The 15,849-nt window shown below is 50.0% G+C and overlaps 1 protein-coding gene across 6 annotated transcripts in view; it reads right to left on the reverse strand.

Moving 5' to 3' along the window:
- Positions 1-975: 975 nt before the first annotated feature.
- The window catches only part of HNF1B (HNF1 homeobox B), a 53,478-nt gene continuing 38,604 nt past the window's right edge, over positions 976-15,849 (reverse strand). For 4 of the 6 annotated variants that reach the window (XM_053892726.1, XM_053892725.1, XM_053892728.1 and 1 more), the window contains exons 7-9: positions 12,583-12,777; positions 9,820-9,938; positions 976-1,916 (exon numbers count right to left, since the gene is read on the reverse strand). In XM_053892726.1, coding sequence (XP_053748701.1) covers positions 1,896-1,916; positions 9,820-9,938; positions 12,583-12,777 — 335 coding nt within the window. In that variant the 3' untranslated portion in view covers positions 976-1,895. The remainder of the gene's footprint in view (positions 1,917-9,819; positions 9,939-12,582; positions 12,778-15,849) is intronic. The other 2 variants (XM_053892729.1, XM_019423996.2) reach the window with 2 other exon arrangements.

Below are 15,849 nucleotides of genomic sequence, written 5' to 3' on the forward strand. Positions count from 1 at the left end.
ATTCCCTTCCTCATCCTGGAACTCACAGGAGCTACCCAATAGGACATCTCAACTAGTGACAGGGGATCTTGGCCTCTCTTGACACGTGGTGCTTGGCAGTGGCCCCAGCTCCTCTCAACCGAACTAGGAATGTTCTCTTGACCACTTCAGCTCACGTGACATCGTCCAGGGGAGCCGGGAACCAAAGGAGGTCGGCATTTCCTTATCTACCCATCCCTGTCCTGGGCACATAGTAGGATACGTACTCAGTAAATCTGCCCAGATCACCGCGAAGTGCGTCTTCCACTGCACCTATTGCCTGCGACCTGCTCAGCACAATTCCCTTGTTCACACCTCTCCTGGCAAATGCTCTGACTTGAAGCAAGAAACCACATGCTGGTAGGTCTCTGCTGTACAAGAGGAGATGGCAAAGAAGACAGGTACATCCTCTTTCCTGAAGTCAGCACTGGATTGTTTGTGGCAATGTCCTTGCTGGTGGAGTGTCCAGGCCTTTGGCTTTTATTCGTCAGCATCCTGGCCGGAGGGGCAAAGCTGGACAGGAGGCGGCAACCACAAGAGTTTCCCATTCTCCTAGTGACTAACAGCTCCATAGAAGGAAGACTGGGATTAATGCTTGAAACGAGGCCAAGAAAGTTACCCACAGGGTTTCCATTCTTTCCGCTTTTAATCTGTCCCTATGACCAAGAGTCACCAAGAGCTGGCTCTATTCCTTTGTTCCTATGAGTTGCAGGGAAGACAAAGGTGTGGGCTCCCACTGTGGCCAGATCCCCTGGTGGTGGGGGTGGGGGGTTGTGGAGTCTGGCGAGGGGAATTAACTCTTCTTACCTTAGCAGTACAGCTGGTGTGAAGACACTAGGACGTGTAGCCATGAATCCAATGGACTAAGTGGAAAACTCCAAGGAGAACAGGAACCAGGGGCTCTTGGTGGAACCGGGGCAGGGGAAATGTCAGAGACAGAAATATGAGACTCTGGGCGGTGATAAAATAAATCGTTTTAATGGGAGGCTTTCCGAAAGGGTAACTTTTTCTTGTGCTATGAAGCAGCCAGTTTCCTTGCCTTGGGGGTTTCTTGGGTGGTGTCCTGACTGAACCCCTAGCCCCACCGGGAGCTGGATGTTAGTCTGACACTATGTTCAGCCCCTCCAGGATCCAGAGGTGTGTCTTAACATCAGGAGATTGGAGTCAGCTGGCAGTCAGTCCCAAACGTACAGTCCCTGTGTGTGTCCAGGCCTGAGGGAAAGGGGCAGAGGCTTCACTTCCGACTCAGGATATGTCTCCGTGGGGGGAGAAAAAAGGGGGCAAATCACTTTGAAAATTCAACTCTGACCTTTACAAAGAAAACTAATAGACACTTTAGTATTATATACAGGGTAGGGGCGAAAGGGAGTGGAGGGGAAATTGCACTTAATTACAGTAGGTTATAGTTTACACCCATTGGACAAATTTGCTTCTTCAAAAGAAATCTCGAGATCAGCTGGGAGGGGGTGGGGGAGGGGGGTCTGCAGATATTTACAGTGTGTTTGGCTCAGTTCAACAGCACGTGTCCTCCTCCTGTCAGTAACAGATTCAAGTTTTCACATCAGTTTGTTCGATGAAGGAGCATAATGCAGGCACGACAGCGTTCTCTCTTCCTCTTCTGCGGTTTCTTGTCTCCCGCCTGTGGGCGGGATGGGAGTACTTGACGTCTTGGGAGAGGCATGGCAACAATACTGCATAGAAGGGAAGGGCTGCGCCTCGGAGCGGCTGTCTGAAGCGTCAGCAAGATGTCAGGTAAGCAGAGACCTCTCGAAGGTGCTTGTCAGGTCACTGGGCTTTTCTGTGACAGCTGCCCGGAGGGTGATGGTGTGGAAAATAGGGTCCTTGTTGCTGTGCACAAAGCAAGTGATGTGTGGTCATCACCAGGCTTGGAGAGGGCACTGCAGAGAGAGCAGAGAGAGCTCAGCTGTGTGCAGTTAGCGGGGACAATGGCCCTTGGTTTGTCTTCTCCAGGGGAGCTGAGACCCAAGTCAGCCGGCAAAGGGCCAAGGACCTAGTGCCTGCTTGATGCCACAGTGTTGGTCCTGAAGCACACTCCCTTTAGGAACACTCGGGAGCCAGATCTTCTGGCCACTCCAGAAGAGAGAAGTGAATTGCTGGGGACCTTGAATTAATCATAACTCACTGACCTTTATTCTGGAGTCAAGCTCCTCTTTCTTTGAGACTGGGTTTTTATTTTAATGTTTATTTGTTTTTGAGAGGGGGGAGGGGCAGAGAGAGAGGGAGACACAGAATCTGAGCAGGCTCCAGGCTGTGAGCTGTCAGTACAAAGCCCGACGTGGGGCTCGAAGTCACAAACCGCAAGATCATGACCTGAGCCGAAGCTGGAAGCTTCTACCCAGGTGCCCTGAGAGTGGGTTTTACGATGTGCTCGGTGTGGGTGCAATGGCATCTGGACAGGAGCTTTTTGCCTCTCATGGAAGTCAGGGTTCTGTTCCTAAGACCTCTAAGGGCTGGGGTCCCCTAGACCATTGATCCCCAAACTTCAATGGACCTAAGAATACCAGACATCCCGTGAAAATGTGTATTCTGATGGAGTGGGCTTGTGGTGGACCTAAGAACCTGCATTTCTAATCAGTTCCCAGATTGTGCCAATGCTGCCGATCTACTTGAGCACATGAGAAAATGGCCACTTGCTCAAACGACCCATCAGGGAAGGAGTATGGGAAAGTGCTCTCTGTAGGCTTGCTCCTAATAGGACAAGAAACCTGGGCTGAAGGCCTCTGATGCCCAGATGAGGGCAGGAGACCCCAGAACAGATGGAGAAACCCCCTGAGAGGAGTTACCCCTTCCAGAGCCCTTGGCCTCATTCATTTCAACCGTCATGGCACACCATTCCCGTCCTTTTCCCTCCAGGGAGGCCCTTTTTGCTTCCCTCTGTCTCTTCTTTCCCTTTCACTTGTTTGGGCATCTAAGGGGAAAGTTCTGCCTTTTGAGTTAATGGCTCTTTCTCTAAAGACTCTTCCCTAAACACTTAGGAGCACACATAAGTGTGCGTGCGCACACACACCCACACGCACAGCCCCCCCCTACCGTTACTACGAAAGGCCTATTATCCCATTATCATCTCATAAATCAGTGCTCCCAGTCATAATCCTGTATGAGGTTGCCATTATGCCCATTTTACAGATTAGGAAGACGAGTTCAAACAAAATGAATTGTCCAGGGTTTTAGAACTAGGACAGCATAGAGACAGAAATTCAAACTGGTTCTGGGTACCCTCCTGGCACATGTTCTTTCTATTATGCTCTGAGGTTAAGAGTCTTCTACTGGCTTTGTGTTCTTGGTCAAGGTATTCTCTTTGTGCCTCAGTTTTTTCATCTGTAAAATGGAAGTTGTAGAGGGATCGGGTGAGCCGATGCATGGGAAGTGTTCAGAATTAACACTGGGCTACACAGGGTGCCCTAGTCCGTGCTGCCCTCGAGCCCTCTTCAGAATGCGACTGAGCTGTACATTCATTTGAAGGGACCGGTTCTGACCCTTTTAAATTCTTGAGGCCCTTGTCAGGGTCCTCTGATACCCTTTGCCTCCTCTTCCTCCCGTCGCCCGCCCCCACTTTTGAGTCTCTTTACTTCCCACTATCAGCCCTTTTCCAATTTTCAGATTTCAGGGAAGGAGAGAGAAAATGGCTTGTGACCTTGCAGGTTTCAATAGAAGAGCAAACAAGAAGGGCAGATAAGGAGACGCCAGCGAGATTCTATGACCTGTCATTAGGGATGGGCTTCCCAGCTATCAAATGTTTGCTCACATAATAAAATGGTGGCAGAGCCCTAAATGTTGTCAAAGGAACTAGAGTTATTTGTCCCCTTCAGAGTCTAAACACAAACAGCTGATAAGGGGTGCGCTGTGGTCCCTCAGAACCAAGGCCTGGCACACACAGCCCCTCGGGGGCCTTGCCCAGAGGATCTGAGGGAACCTCCCTCTGAAGGGGGTGGTAGCTGTGGTGATTACGTATGGTAAGAGCTAACATTTATCGAGGTCCCACTGTGTACCAGGCACTGTGCTAAGGAAGGACTTTACTCACATCATTGTATTGGATTCACACATCAACCCTTTGAAGCAGGTAATTATATTCATTCATTTAATACATTTTTGAAGGCTGTCTATATACTTAGCACTTTTTTAGGCACAGGGGATGCAGCCACAAATAAGACCCTGTCCATACCCTCACAGAGTTTATATTCTAGAGAGAGATCTGAACAATAAAGTGAATGAATATATATGTATGTGTACACACATGTGTACATATATTGTACATATGTACACAAAATACAATTTCAGATGGAGATGAATGCTCTGTAGAAATATAAGCATGATGACAGGTTAGGGTGATTTGAAGGCAAAGGGAATAAATTATAGAGGGGAATCAGGAGGGGCCTCCTGGAGGTGGTGACATTTGAGCTGAATGAAATGAGGGAGCAAGCATGAAAAGATGTGCATTATGGAATTTGGGGGGCAGAAGAGACCACAAATGCAGAAGTCCTGAAGCGAGATCACTTCAATTCTGGTTCAGCTGAAGCCGGGTGAAAGAGGGAGGAGAGGAAGGAAGTGAGAAGGGCAGGGCCGTCAGGGGGCTGATTACACGGCAGGAGGCCTTGGAAGCCTCCATTTCAGCTTGGCTGCAATGGAACACTATTGGAGAGTTTTGACACGGGTGGGGGTGACATGATTGGTTTCCCCTCTCAAGAGATCATTCTGGCTGCTGCGTAGTGAACAGACAGTAACCACCATCGTGGGGCAGGAGTGGACGTAGGAGTGGGAAGCTGGGGCCAGTGAAGAGCATCAGTGAGAGCAGGGGCTGGACTGGTGGGGAGTGAGAAGTGCTCAGATGTGGGATGCAGAGCTTATCCATGGACTGGTTGTAGGGCGCGCAGAGAAGAATCAAGGAGACTCCCAGGTACCTCACCTGAATAACTGGTTACCATTTCTGGAAACGGAGAAGCCCCAGGACGAAGCAGTGCGAGTAGGGAGAAACGGGCAAAATGAAGAGTTCCTATTTTGGTGAGGCTTGTCAGATACACCGGGCATTTGCATGTACATGCCCGAGCTGCACCGGCTTTGTGAATGGGCCACTCAAGGGAGAGGTCTGTACTGGAGACAGAAGTACACGATCCATCAGTGTGTATGCTTGATCCAGAGCCATGGGATTGGGGATCACCCAGGAGTGAACACAGAAGAGAATGAGTGATAGGGCCCTCCAACAACTAAATGTTGGGGAAACAAGCTGCCAGCTATGGAAATGAGGAGTGCCACAGTGGGGGAGAACCAGGAATGGGTATCGTTCCAGAAACCAAGTGAAAAAAGGAGGGAGGATCAGCTGTGTCAGAGGTGGAGGTCGGAAAGTCACCATTGGGTTTGACAATATGGCGGTACTTGTGAGCTGGACCGGAGAGGTTCTAATGCGGTGTCAGGACAAATGCCCATCAGGAATAGCCCTAAGACAGAATTGGGGGTGAGGGAGTAGAGACCGTGAGTACAGATAACTTCCTGCTGTTATTAAGTTAGATTAATTATGGCTCCATTAATTAGAAGTAATGATTATACTTCAAGGAAATTGAGGCCTAGAAAGATTATAAATAACTTGCCCAGGGTCTCACAACAGAAAAGTCTATGCTCTTAAACACAAGGAAGGTTATTTCCTTCTACCTTCTGAGTGTGGTCACAGGGAGGCCACGGAGAAATAAATGCTACTTACAGTCTTCCTTCCTCAGGGTTGCCAGCAGGGGAGGCCAAGTTCACCCCAGCCGCCATGGGCTGGGTGTTCTAGGCCAAGCACCAAGCTAGGTATTTTACAAGATTTATAGCATTCAGTCTTTTTAATGACCGCCCAGAAGAGGAATCATTATTTTCATGTTACAAATGAGGAAACCGAAGCTCAGAGAGGCTAGGACTTTTGCCTGAGGTCACCCGGGTAGAAGGTGGTAGAATCTTGGGCCTGGGTCTGCCTAACTCCCAAGTCAGTGCTCTTAATCATCACACCATACTGGCTGACCACCAGCAGAGATGGTTGGAAGCTGTGGAATAGTTGCCAGGGATTTATGGCAAGGCTGTCCACCTCCCTGTCAGCACCCCTGACTGGTGGCTGCTCTAGGGGCCCTCTCCTGACCTCTCTATAAACTAGGAAGTGGAGCTGTAGGCACAGAGGTTGTGGAAACAGGATTCGGCTCTCAGCCTGCCCACACTTGTTCTAAACAAGGTCGGTGCTTGCTGCGGTCTGGTTTCCAGACTGGCGGGGCATTGTTTTGCAGGAGCTCAGGCACAGACCCACTCGTATGGTAACTCGCCAGCACCCAAGGTTGAGGAGGAGGGGGAGGCATAAGCTCTAGAAAGGACGGAGGGCAGGAGCTGCAGGTGAGACAGTCCCACCCTGAGATTCCTGAAATGTGATCCACAAGGCCCTGGGGCACGTCTGTCCTGACAATGGAAAATACTGGGATCAGATACCAGTTCAAATCCTGGTTTTAGCCTTCTACCTACATAACCTTGGGTCATTTTTATGAGTGCTTAAAAATGGATATTAGAAGGAGAGCATTGCCTAATGGATTTGGAGTGAGAAGACCAGTAGTCTGGAAGTTGAGTTCCAGGTTCATCATCTGTGTGAATTTGGCCAGATCCCACCTCCGAAGCTCAGTGTTTTGCTCTGTAAGTCGGCCTCGCAGAATGGGTGGGGAAGGTTGGCCACGAAAGGTAAGAATGGAAAAGCACCCGGAGTGCTGCTATGGAAATGGGAGGCACTCAAAAAATGTTAGTTCTGAATTCATTCATTCACTCACTCACTCACTCACTCATATTTACTGAATGTCTACTATAGCCCAGGCATTTGGCTAAGCACAAAGGCAGTCCCTGCTCTATTTGCTTTTATCCTGGGAGTGAACCTCCTTTGACCCCATGTAGTTCAGTGAGTTACATTTTGAAGAAGTCGATAGAAAGTATCTCCTAAAGGATCACAGGTGGCAAGGAGAAACAGGGGGTTAGCACTCTGAGTACTTGACCATGTACCAGACACTGTCTCCTACACTTTGAAGATCCTGTGGTGGGGGGTGGGTAGGATTTTCTCCACGAGAGACGCAGAAGTGGTCTCGCAGGGTGAATCAACTGCCCAAGGTCACATGGCGAGTAGGGAAGAAACCAGGATTAATGCAAGGCTGCTGGGCTTTCCTAGAACTCTGGGGTGCTTCTACAGTAGCACTGCCCAGGTTGTGTCCCTCTGCCCGGAGCTTCTGTGCACACTAATGGCCCCATTCGAGGCACACAGCAGCATGTGAAAGATTCGGAGAAGCCCCGCCTTGTGGTGTCTAACTTTAACCCAGCCGTTCACCCAATACTTATAATCAAGGGATCTTCCCCTCCTCACACCATGTGCCCCCAACTCCCAGCAATGGTCTTAAAACTCCTTTTGGAAAATAATACTTTAAAACAAAGAGAAAGCAGAATTGCCACCGGAACTCATTTCTGACCCTTTGCCTTGGGAACAGAGTTAGTGCAAATTTTCTTCACCTTGGTTCTTTCTGCTGTCAGGAGGCAGCACCTGTACCCTCACTTGACTTTGTTCTGCCCTTCCCCCCACTTCCTCTTCTTCAGTTTGTAGGAAGGAAGTTTCCTGATTGGAACACCTATGTGGGCTAGATTTTACCCTTGTTCCTGACCGTTAACTCCACAACAGCAGCAAATACCATGGGTATTTTAGAGATGGATATTGGAAGATAAATATCGTTTAGGTGGAAGGAGTCTAGGATTTAGAGCCAAAGCCCAGAGTCTAAAGGTCCAGCTCTAGAAGTGATCACCTGTTGGACCTTGGGAAGGTCACTCTCCACCTCTGAGCCTCAGTTCATTCCTTTGTACTAAGGAAGTTTCAGTAAAAAGAAATGATGAGATCCTGTTCATGAGAAGTGTAAACATAAAATGCTATGTGAATAGTTTTATCCCAAGTGTAATCATCCTTCTTATCATCCCAGAAATGAGTCTACTACCAGACTCCTGGAATATCCAGGGACTTAGGGACAACTTCACGGTGGTTCTAGAGGGCTGTTCATGCAGCTTCAAGGTTGGCTGGCCACTCTGTCCAGTGGAGGGGAGACGCCATTTGGGGGCCAGATGCTCAGAGAGCATCTCCAAGTATTTTGATTAAGAGACAATTTCCTGAATTCAGAGGGCCTGTTTCAACAAGCAAGCATCAAAGTCAACTTGGGGAAGACAGGAATAATTAATCACAGCCCTGTCTAGGGCTGACCAAGCGGCAGATGGATTGATAAACCTTTCAAAGGGGAAGGTATTCCCAAGCAGGGCTGCTGCGCCTGGCTGCCCCCCTGATTGAGATCTGTGAGCACAGATAAATGTTTTCCCTGCTCACTACAAAGAGTGGGAAATCACACGGGAGTCGAAGGGCAGGGCAACAGGGGGTGTCCTTTCATCTTCCATTGGGTGAGAGAAGAGTGGCAGAGCCGGTCCCACACAACGCTCCCTCTCTCCCCAACTCCAGAGCCCAGCTACCTAGGCTGTGTGTGTGTGTGTGTGTGTGCGCACGTGCGCACGTGCACGCATTTCATGAACACACATGCACACACCCAGGACATGCCAGGCCCTTAATCTACATGACCTCATTGAATCTCCAGAATAAGGAGATGTTACAACTCTCATTTTAAAGCTGAAGAAACAAGGGCTCAGAGAGGTCAAGGTAACCAAACAAGTGGCAAACCAGGAACAGAAGCTACTGCTCCACAACACTGCAGGACCAGGAGATGTGGGCAAAGGGAAAAACAGAGAACCTGAGCCCATGAAAGAACTTGCTCGGCAGCATGTGGCAGTGGAGGAGGTGTGATTCACAGGGCTCAGGTGGATAAAAGACCATCAACAAGACCAAACCCTGCTGAGAGCCACTGACATGAAGTTCAAGGTTGTTGCCTACTTATCTAGTAATCAATAAAGGCCAAACAGTTCCCACACTGCACAGACCCCAGCTCCTAAAAGGTCCTATTGTATTATTCTGGAATTGTCATGCATGCTCAGACATCTTGTCCTATTTCCTAACTCTCGGTGTCCCGTGACAGTCCAGCTGTCCAAGCGGCAATGATGAGCCGCACCTTTGGTTGTCTTTGCTACTTCGTCAACCCTGCGTGGAGGTGGGAACCAGCCATCCACTGAAAGAGTGACTAACCCTCTGGATTTCCCACTTTTCATGTACCAGGAAGTCAATTCCAAGCTTCTTGACAGCAGACCAAGTAAATGCAGGTCCCCTCTAAGGCCAGGTTGTCTACTGGGGCATCTCCATGGGTTGGTTGAATTGGGTCATTCTCTGGAGCTTACAGCGTTCTGGGTCCAGCATGGGTCTTGGACTGGGGGAATTGGCCTCAGGACCCTGACTGCTTACTCCCTTTTTCCATTGATTAACTTGTGGAAAATCCTCAAAGGGGTCCCTCTTGCAAAGCATGAAACTCTTTAGAGGGTGTGACTTTCCTGAGTCTCCCTTGGAAACACCTTTTCTATGGCTCACTGATTAATCTCCTGGGGAATACTCAGTCTCACTACCTGAAGGCTCTGTGTCACCCAGTCTCCAGTGATTTATCAAGCTGTAGTCATTTTTTGCTCTTGTTGGCAAAGCTAGGGGAGCAGTCAGTCCCTTTAGGCTGTGGCCCATCTTCTTTGCCCTGTGACCTCAGGGATTCCTCTAGCAAGTAACCAGGAGCCTGGGAAGGACCAGGCTTACGGCTCAGTCCACATGCACCACGCTCTCTGCACGTCAGTAGCCCCAGCCATTGCCCTCTCCTGACTTCCTGGCGGCATTACCTGTTTACTGGAAGACATGTTGGTAAGCGTACTGATGCTGCTTGTATCCGTGACCACCATCGCAGACGGAAACCGGGATGTGTGCGAATACTGGGGGGGTTCCTGCTTGTGTGTGTACACTGGAGAGACAGAGTGAAGACAGAGTCAAGCTGAGATCACACAAGCACATGCACAGCTACAGATACCCCATCCCATCCGATCACTCCTGTGTCCCCAGGCAGACGGAAGGGCAGTGGTGGCGGCGGCGATGTTTTGGAAGGCAGTGTGATGGGGTGAAAACACTAGCCATGTGTTTAAATCCCCGCTCAATTACTTAACCTCAATTTCCTCATCTGTAAAATAGGAATGTAGGGTTAGAAAACATCATGTGGAAAGTACTTTGTACCAAAGAGCTTTGCACAGTGTCTTTCATGTAGTAGTGGACAGCACTTCTGTTCTCCTGACTTTCAAGTGTTGATTTATTTTTGAGACAGAGCGAGACAGAGCATGAACGGGGGAGGGGCAGAGAGAGAGGGAGACACAGAATCTGAAGCAGGCTCCAGGCTCTGAGCTGTCAGCACAGAGCCCGACACGGGGCCCGAACTCACGGACCGTGAGATCATGACCCGAGCCGAAGTCGGACACCCAACCGATGGAGCCACCCAGGCGCCCCGTGTTCTCCTGACTTTCAATAAAATGTTAGGTGCCCAGACATCAACAAGTGGCCCCCTCAGGCATATGTGACGCATCAGAGATTTTAAGACAAAAAAAAAAAAAGTTCTAAGCAGTTAGCAAACATAAACGAGCTGGCCAGCGCATGCTTGTTGTATCTGCCATGACTCAAGCACCTGGCCTCATGCAAGCAATTATAAATGAATTAACAATGATAATTAGACATGGATATAGTTAATTGTATAATCAACAATTATACAATTATAAATAATTATATAAATCTGGGTTGTTCCAGACTGCACTAAAATGACATCGTATGTCACATCATGCCATCGCAGAAATAGGAAGGATGACGAAGGGAGACAAGATTCAAATAAAACCTCCAGGAGCATGTGACTCGGTTTTTAGCTTTAACAGTACTTGTTCACCAAGTCTAGAACCTTTTGAGTTCTGTAACTGACCATTAGATTCATATAAACTCCAGGTCACATGACCTAACAGAAGCATGTGGCTGTTGGGCCATGAGGGAGGGAGCAGTTTATTCTCTACCAAAGCATCCTCTAGTAGGGAATGGGGTAAATGTCACCACTTGCCAGCCCAGCTTGTCCTTCCTGTGGAGGGAGGCCAGTTATTTCCTGGTCCGGGGGCCCCTAGCTGGGCCTTGGTGGTCCACAGGTCACTGGTGACCAGTGTCTGGCTGTCCCACCTAGGCCTGGCCACTGAGGAATCCTGCCCAGGTGAGGGGGCAGGGACAATTGGGGGCATATTGCCAGGCCCTGAAAAGACAGAAAGTGGGGTATGACATATGGTCCCAGACTCTGCTACAGGCTATGCAGATTTTTTTTTAAAGCCACAAAAAAAAAAAAAAAAATGTGATTGGAATGTGAGATGGTGCATAGAAACAAGCTCCACAGGCCTGAGGCGGGGACAGAGCCTGAGGATAGAAGGCCGAACTTGGTTGCTCTTCCTTAGACCCATGGTTCCGATTGAGGCAGCTGGGGAGAAACAAAACTCCCCTTCCCCATTCCTGCCTCCTCTTATTAAAAACTCCCTTAATAAACAATGACTTGCATTTCTTTCACTCTTATGCTCACCAAACACGGTTCATACCAAGTCTTACTTCATCTCCATTATCACTCTACATTATTATTTCCATTTTACAGATGAGGAAAATTGAGGCCCAGAGAGTGGCTAAGTAACTTACCAATGGCTACACAACTGGTAAGTCTCAGGACCAGGATTTAAGTCTAGGTGTGTCTGACTCCAAGAGATGATCACTCTATTACAGAGACTTCTCTGGTGTTCCTGTGGGATGGTGCCTGCCATGATTTCTCCCCAGACTTGTAGGCCAGGGGCTGTATCCTGACATGGCCAGAGGGCTGGGGGCCTGGGGCTCAGGGTGGAGGGCAGAGATCTAGTGGCTGGCTGTGGGTGGGAAATAAGTGGCTGAAAGACAGGACTGAGAGTAGGTATAGAAATAGGATATGAGAACTGGCGGGGGAGGGGGGCTGGGGGAGGGGAGAAGTGCTAATATTCCTTATCCAGGATGGCATGCAGATGGCATTTTCCACCTGTGCTCATGATTCTCAATTCGAGATGTTCGGGGTGTGTAAATTGGAGAGCACGGGGATTCTAGAAGATTCTTCAATTTCAGGGAGGGCACATGGGATGCAAATTGCATTCCCACTCTTGCCATCTGGTAATGGCTGCTCAGACTTTCAGATTGAAAAGGCTAAGTTGAGGCTCATCAGGAAAAGGTACTGTGACTGATCGGTGATATCTTCCATGGGTACCAAAGTGGGCAACGGTGGCATGTGTCCCACACATGTGTTACACCCTGCTTTCTTTCTCCAACTCCACTTGTGTAAAGTGGGCCCTCAACTGTCCTCTTCAAACCTGCCCACCCCCCAGGAATTGGGCGGGGGGATCTAGGAAAGGCACAGACCACAGGAAGGTCATGCTGAGACACTGTCTGGGTTGATAACAGGTAGAGAAAAGTGACCAAATCAGTATACTTCCAAGCAAGTACAGATCCAGAGAGGGCAGAGGTGGGTTGCGTAGGGCCCTTGCTGGTACCTCCGCCCCACCCCCCCAACCCGCCTGCATCCTTACTGTGGGAGTTCTGTAGCTGAGTCACGGCTGCCATGAAGGGCTGCTGAGTCATGTGGCTGCCGGGGCTTTGCTGCATGAGGGGCTGCTGGTGAGGGCTGTGTAGCTGCTGGGAGAACTGGACAGGCTGCAGGGCGGCCAGGCTGCCAGCCACACTGTTGATGACAGGGACGCTCTGTGCTTGGGAGGTGTTGAGGCCTGTGGGAGCAAGAAGGAAAGATCAGAGGTGGCTTCCGGGAAGGGGAGGGTTGAGTGCATGGATGAGGTCACCCACCGAGCCCCTGCTGTGAGCCAGGCAAGGCTGAGCTTTGCTTGAGAGATTGCACAGGAAACGACTTTCTAGATCCGTTATACAGACAAAGAAACTGAGGCTTGGAGAGATCGACCTGCTGACATTCCACAGTGAGTTGTAGATGGAAATGGGCTTACACAGATCTGAGGTGTGAGAGTCTCCCAAAGTCACCCAGCACCTCCCAAACTTGAGGTTGCCAGGGCCCTGGGAAAGCTGCCTCTACTTGCCCACTCCCTCCAGGCCCGACTCCCTGAGAGGGCTGCCCGGTGCCCTCAGGGCACTTAAAGGAGGCAGATTAGTGCCCAGGCCTGTCTGTCCAGCAGAGGGCAGGAGTGATCAGGAACTCACATTTCGACAAAACAACAAAACCACCTCCACAGTCCTAGGAGTACGAAGCCAGAACACCCTCATTTAGTGGACTGGTGCAAAGACCCCGACAGAGGTCAGGTGCTCATTCTCTTGCCGATAGCAGAGAGCAGGAAAAACAGCAGACCTCAGCCAGTTCTATGAAGTGGACGTAACTCATCCAGTGGCACGGGGCTTGTGGCATCCAGAGGTCCAGGTACTGGGAGGAGGTACGACTCACTTACTGAGTCGTAAGTGAAAGGTTGACAGTTTACAGTGGTTCTTGCCATCTTTCTGTTCTGGGGGTGGGAGGCTTCTGTGGTACTGCTCCATGCCTGTGTCCTGAAGCCTCTTCAGAACCAGGGCCGGCACTACAGAGACTGGGTCCCTGGTCCCACATCTCTGGGCAGGAGTGTGGGGGAGACAGCTGAGGCAGAGTATGAGTAGGGATGAGGGGATCAGGGGCAAGACACCCTGACCTCTTTCCTGGGGCTGTCAATGTTCCTTTGACCGTGCTTTCTGTGAAATGGGGGGCAGGATGGGAGGGAAGAAGAAAATCCAGAAAAAGGTGTCTAGGCAAGTGTAGAAGGGACAACTCGAGAGCCTTTCCTGAAACAGAGAGGGTTCCAGAAGTGGGTTTGTGGGAAGTCCTCCAGGGAGATAGCACAAAGACCTCAGCTGCTGCTTACTCAGGGCTTTAGCTGATACTGTTATCAGAACCCTAAAAGGCAAGGCTCCTGAGCGGAAGTGAAGGAAGAAGCCCCCTCCTGGCTTCCCTGGGTGGGGATGGGGCCGGGTCCTCTGATCGCCCTCAGACCAGCACTATCTCCCATTCCCCAGGGGCTCACCTGATACCCTGACATCCTGTTTCCCTCTCCTGCCTTCCACTGTGGTCTCAGTCTCCTGGGAGGCCCCAGATGCTTGCTGTTCCCCCGGGGAGCCCATTACAGCTGCTCTTTTGGGAAATCCCTGCCCAGAAAAGCAAATTACCCTGCCTAGAGTGGATGACATTTGAGGGCACAGTTCTGAAACCTGCCTGTGCTTTAGAGTCATCTGGGGGAGCTCTTTAAGAAATACACATTCCTCCGCCCCACCCAAGACTTAATGAGTCAGAACCTTCCGAGGTGAGGCCCAGGAATCTTATTTTCAACACCGTCTGTGATGCTGCTGTGCCTCAATTCCAGGATCCAGAGCCACTGATGTCATCCTAGCTCCCGCGAAGTGTGACTCGTGGCCTTTTCCCCTGCTTTCTGCGCACTGGTTCCTGCCCAAGAAGCATGTTGTGCAGCCCAGGGGATGAAGAGAGTGTGAGGAGTCGGCAGTGCTGGGGCCTTTGCTATCACTTCTCCATGGGCCTCTGTGGTCCCCAGGCAGGACCCACACACTCAACCCAACAGTTGGCCACATGAAGGTGCCTGCAGTAATTATTCATCCTGACACTCTGTAGGGTAGGACCATGTGTCTCAGCTGGGTTTTCTGTTGACGCTCACCATTGTTCATGCTCCCTCCACTCCAAGCACACACACGCACGCACACGCACACCCTTCCAAGGGCCACCTACACTCTGGTGCTGCCCACCTGCAGTAGATTAGGACTACAGTGAGAAGGTAGACAAGTGTGGGTGAGGAGATTAGGAGGAACGAGATTGAAAAATATGGGATAGCTCCAGGAAAAATTTTAGTTCAGATAGTGCCTAAGAAAATATGTAATTGTGGGGGCGCATGGGTGGTTCAGTCGGTTGAGCGTCCGTCTGACTTAGCTCAGGTCATGATCTCACACTCCGTGAGTTCAAGCCCTGCATCGGGCTCTGTGCTGGCAGCTCAGAGCCTGGAGCCTGCTTCGGATTCTGTGTCTCCCCCTCTCTCTGCCCCTCCCCTGCTCATGCTCTGTCTCTCTCTGTCTCAAAGATAAATAAAAACATTAAAAAAAAAATTAAAAAAAAAAAAAGAAAATATGTAATTGTGTAGCTGTCGGCCAAAGCTTGATGTGGGAAGAAAAGAGGCAAGTGGGATGGTTCATGTATCATTTTGGTTGTGGAAATAAAGAGGTGGCATATCTTACTCATGGGTCTTTTACTCAAATCTTCTAGAAGGCGAGCAAGCTGGGTTTAGATATCCTATCTCATTCTCAAACCCTGGTGTTAGTCTGGTTACCATATTCCTGTGAAAAGGCAGTAAGTTCAAAATAAATTTTTATTTGGTAAGCCCTCTAAATGCTTCTCTACTCCCATTTCTCTCTGCAAAGAAATGCAGGGTGCAACCATTTCTTTAAAAAAATTTTTTTTTTAAGGTTTAATTTTCAGAGGCAGAGAGAGACAGAGTGGGCGGGGGGTGGGGGAGGGCAGAGAGAGACACAGAATCCGAAGCAGGCTCCAGGCTCTGAGCTGTCAGCACAGAGTCCGATGTGGGGCTCGAACGCACAGACCGTGACATCATGACCTGAGCTGAAGTCGGACGCTCACCTACTGAGCCACCCAGGCGCCCCTGGGTACATCCATTTCTGAGCAGTTGAGGATACAGTGAGAGCCACACATACTCAGGAAAGCCGTGCCTCCCGTAGGCCCAGCCCTGTTTTGCCCTCAAAGAACACATAAGCCGTCTCCTCAGAAGGGATGAGTTGCTACTTTGCTGGGG

Source organism: Panthera pardus, unplaced genomic scaffold (genome assembly GCF_024362965.1).
Source record: "Panthera pardus isolate Hobbes unplaced genomic scaffold, ASM2436296v1 HiC_scaffold_3, whole genome shotgun sequence".
Lineage (NCBI taxonomy): Eukaryota > Metazoa > Chordata > Mammalia > Carnivora > Felidae > Panthera > Panthera pardus.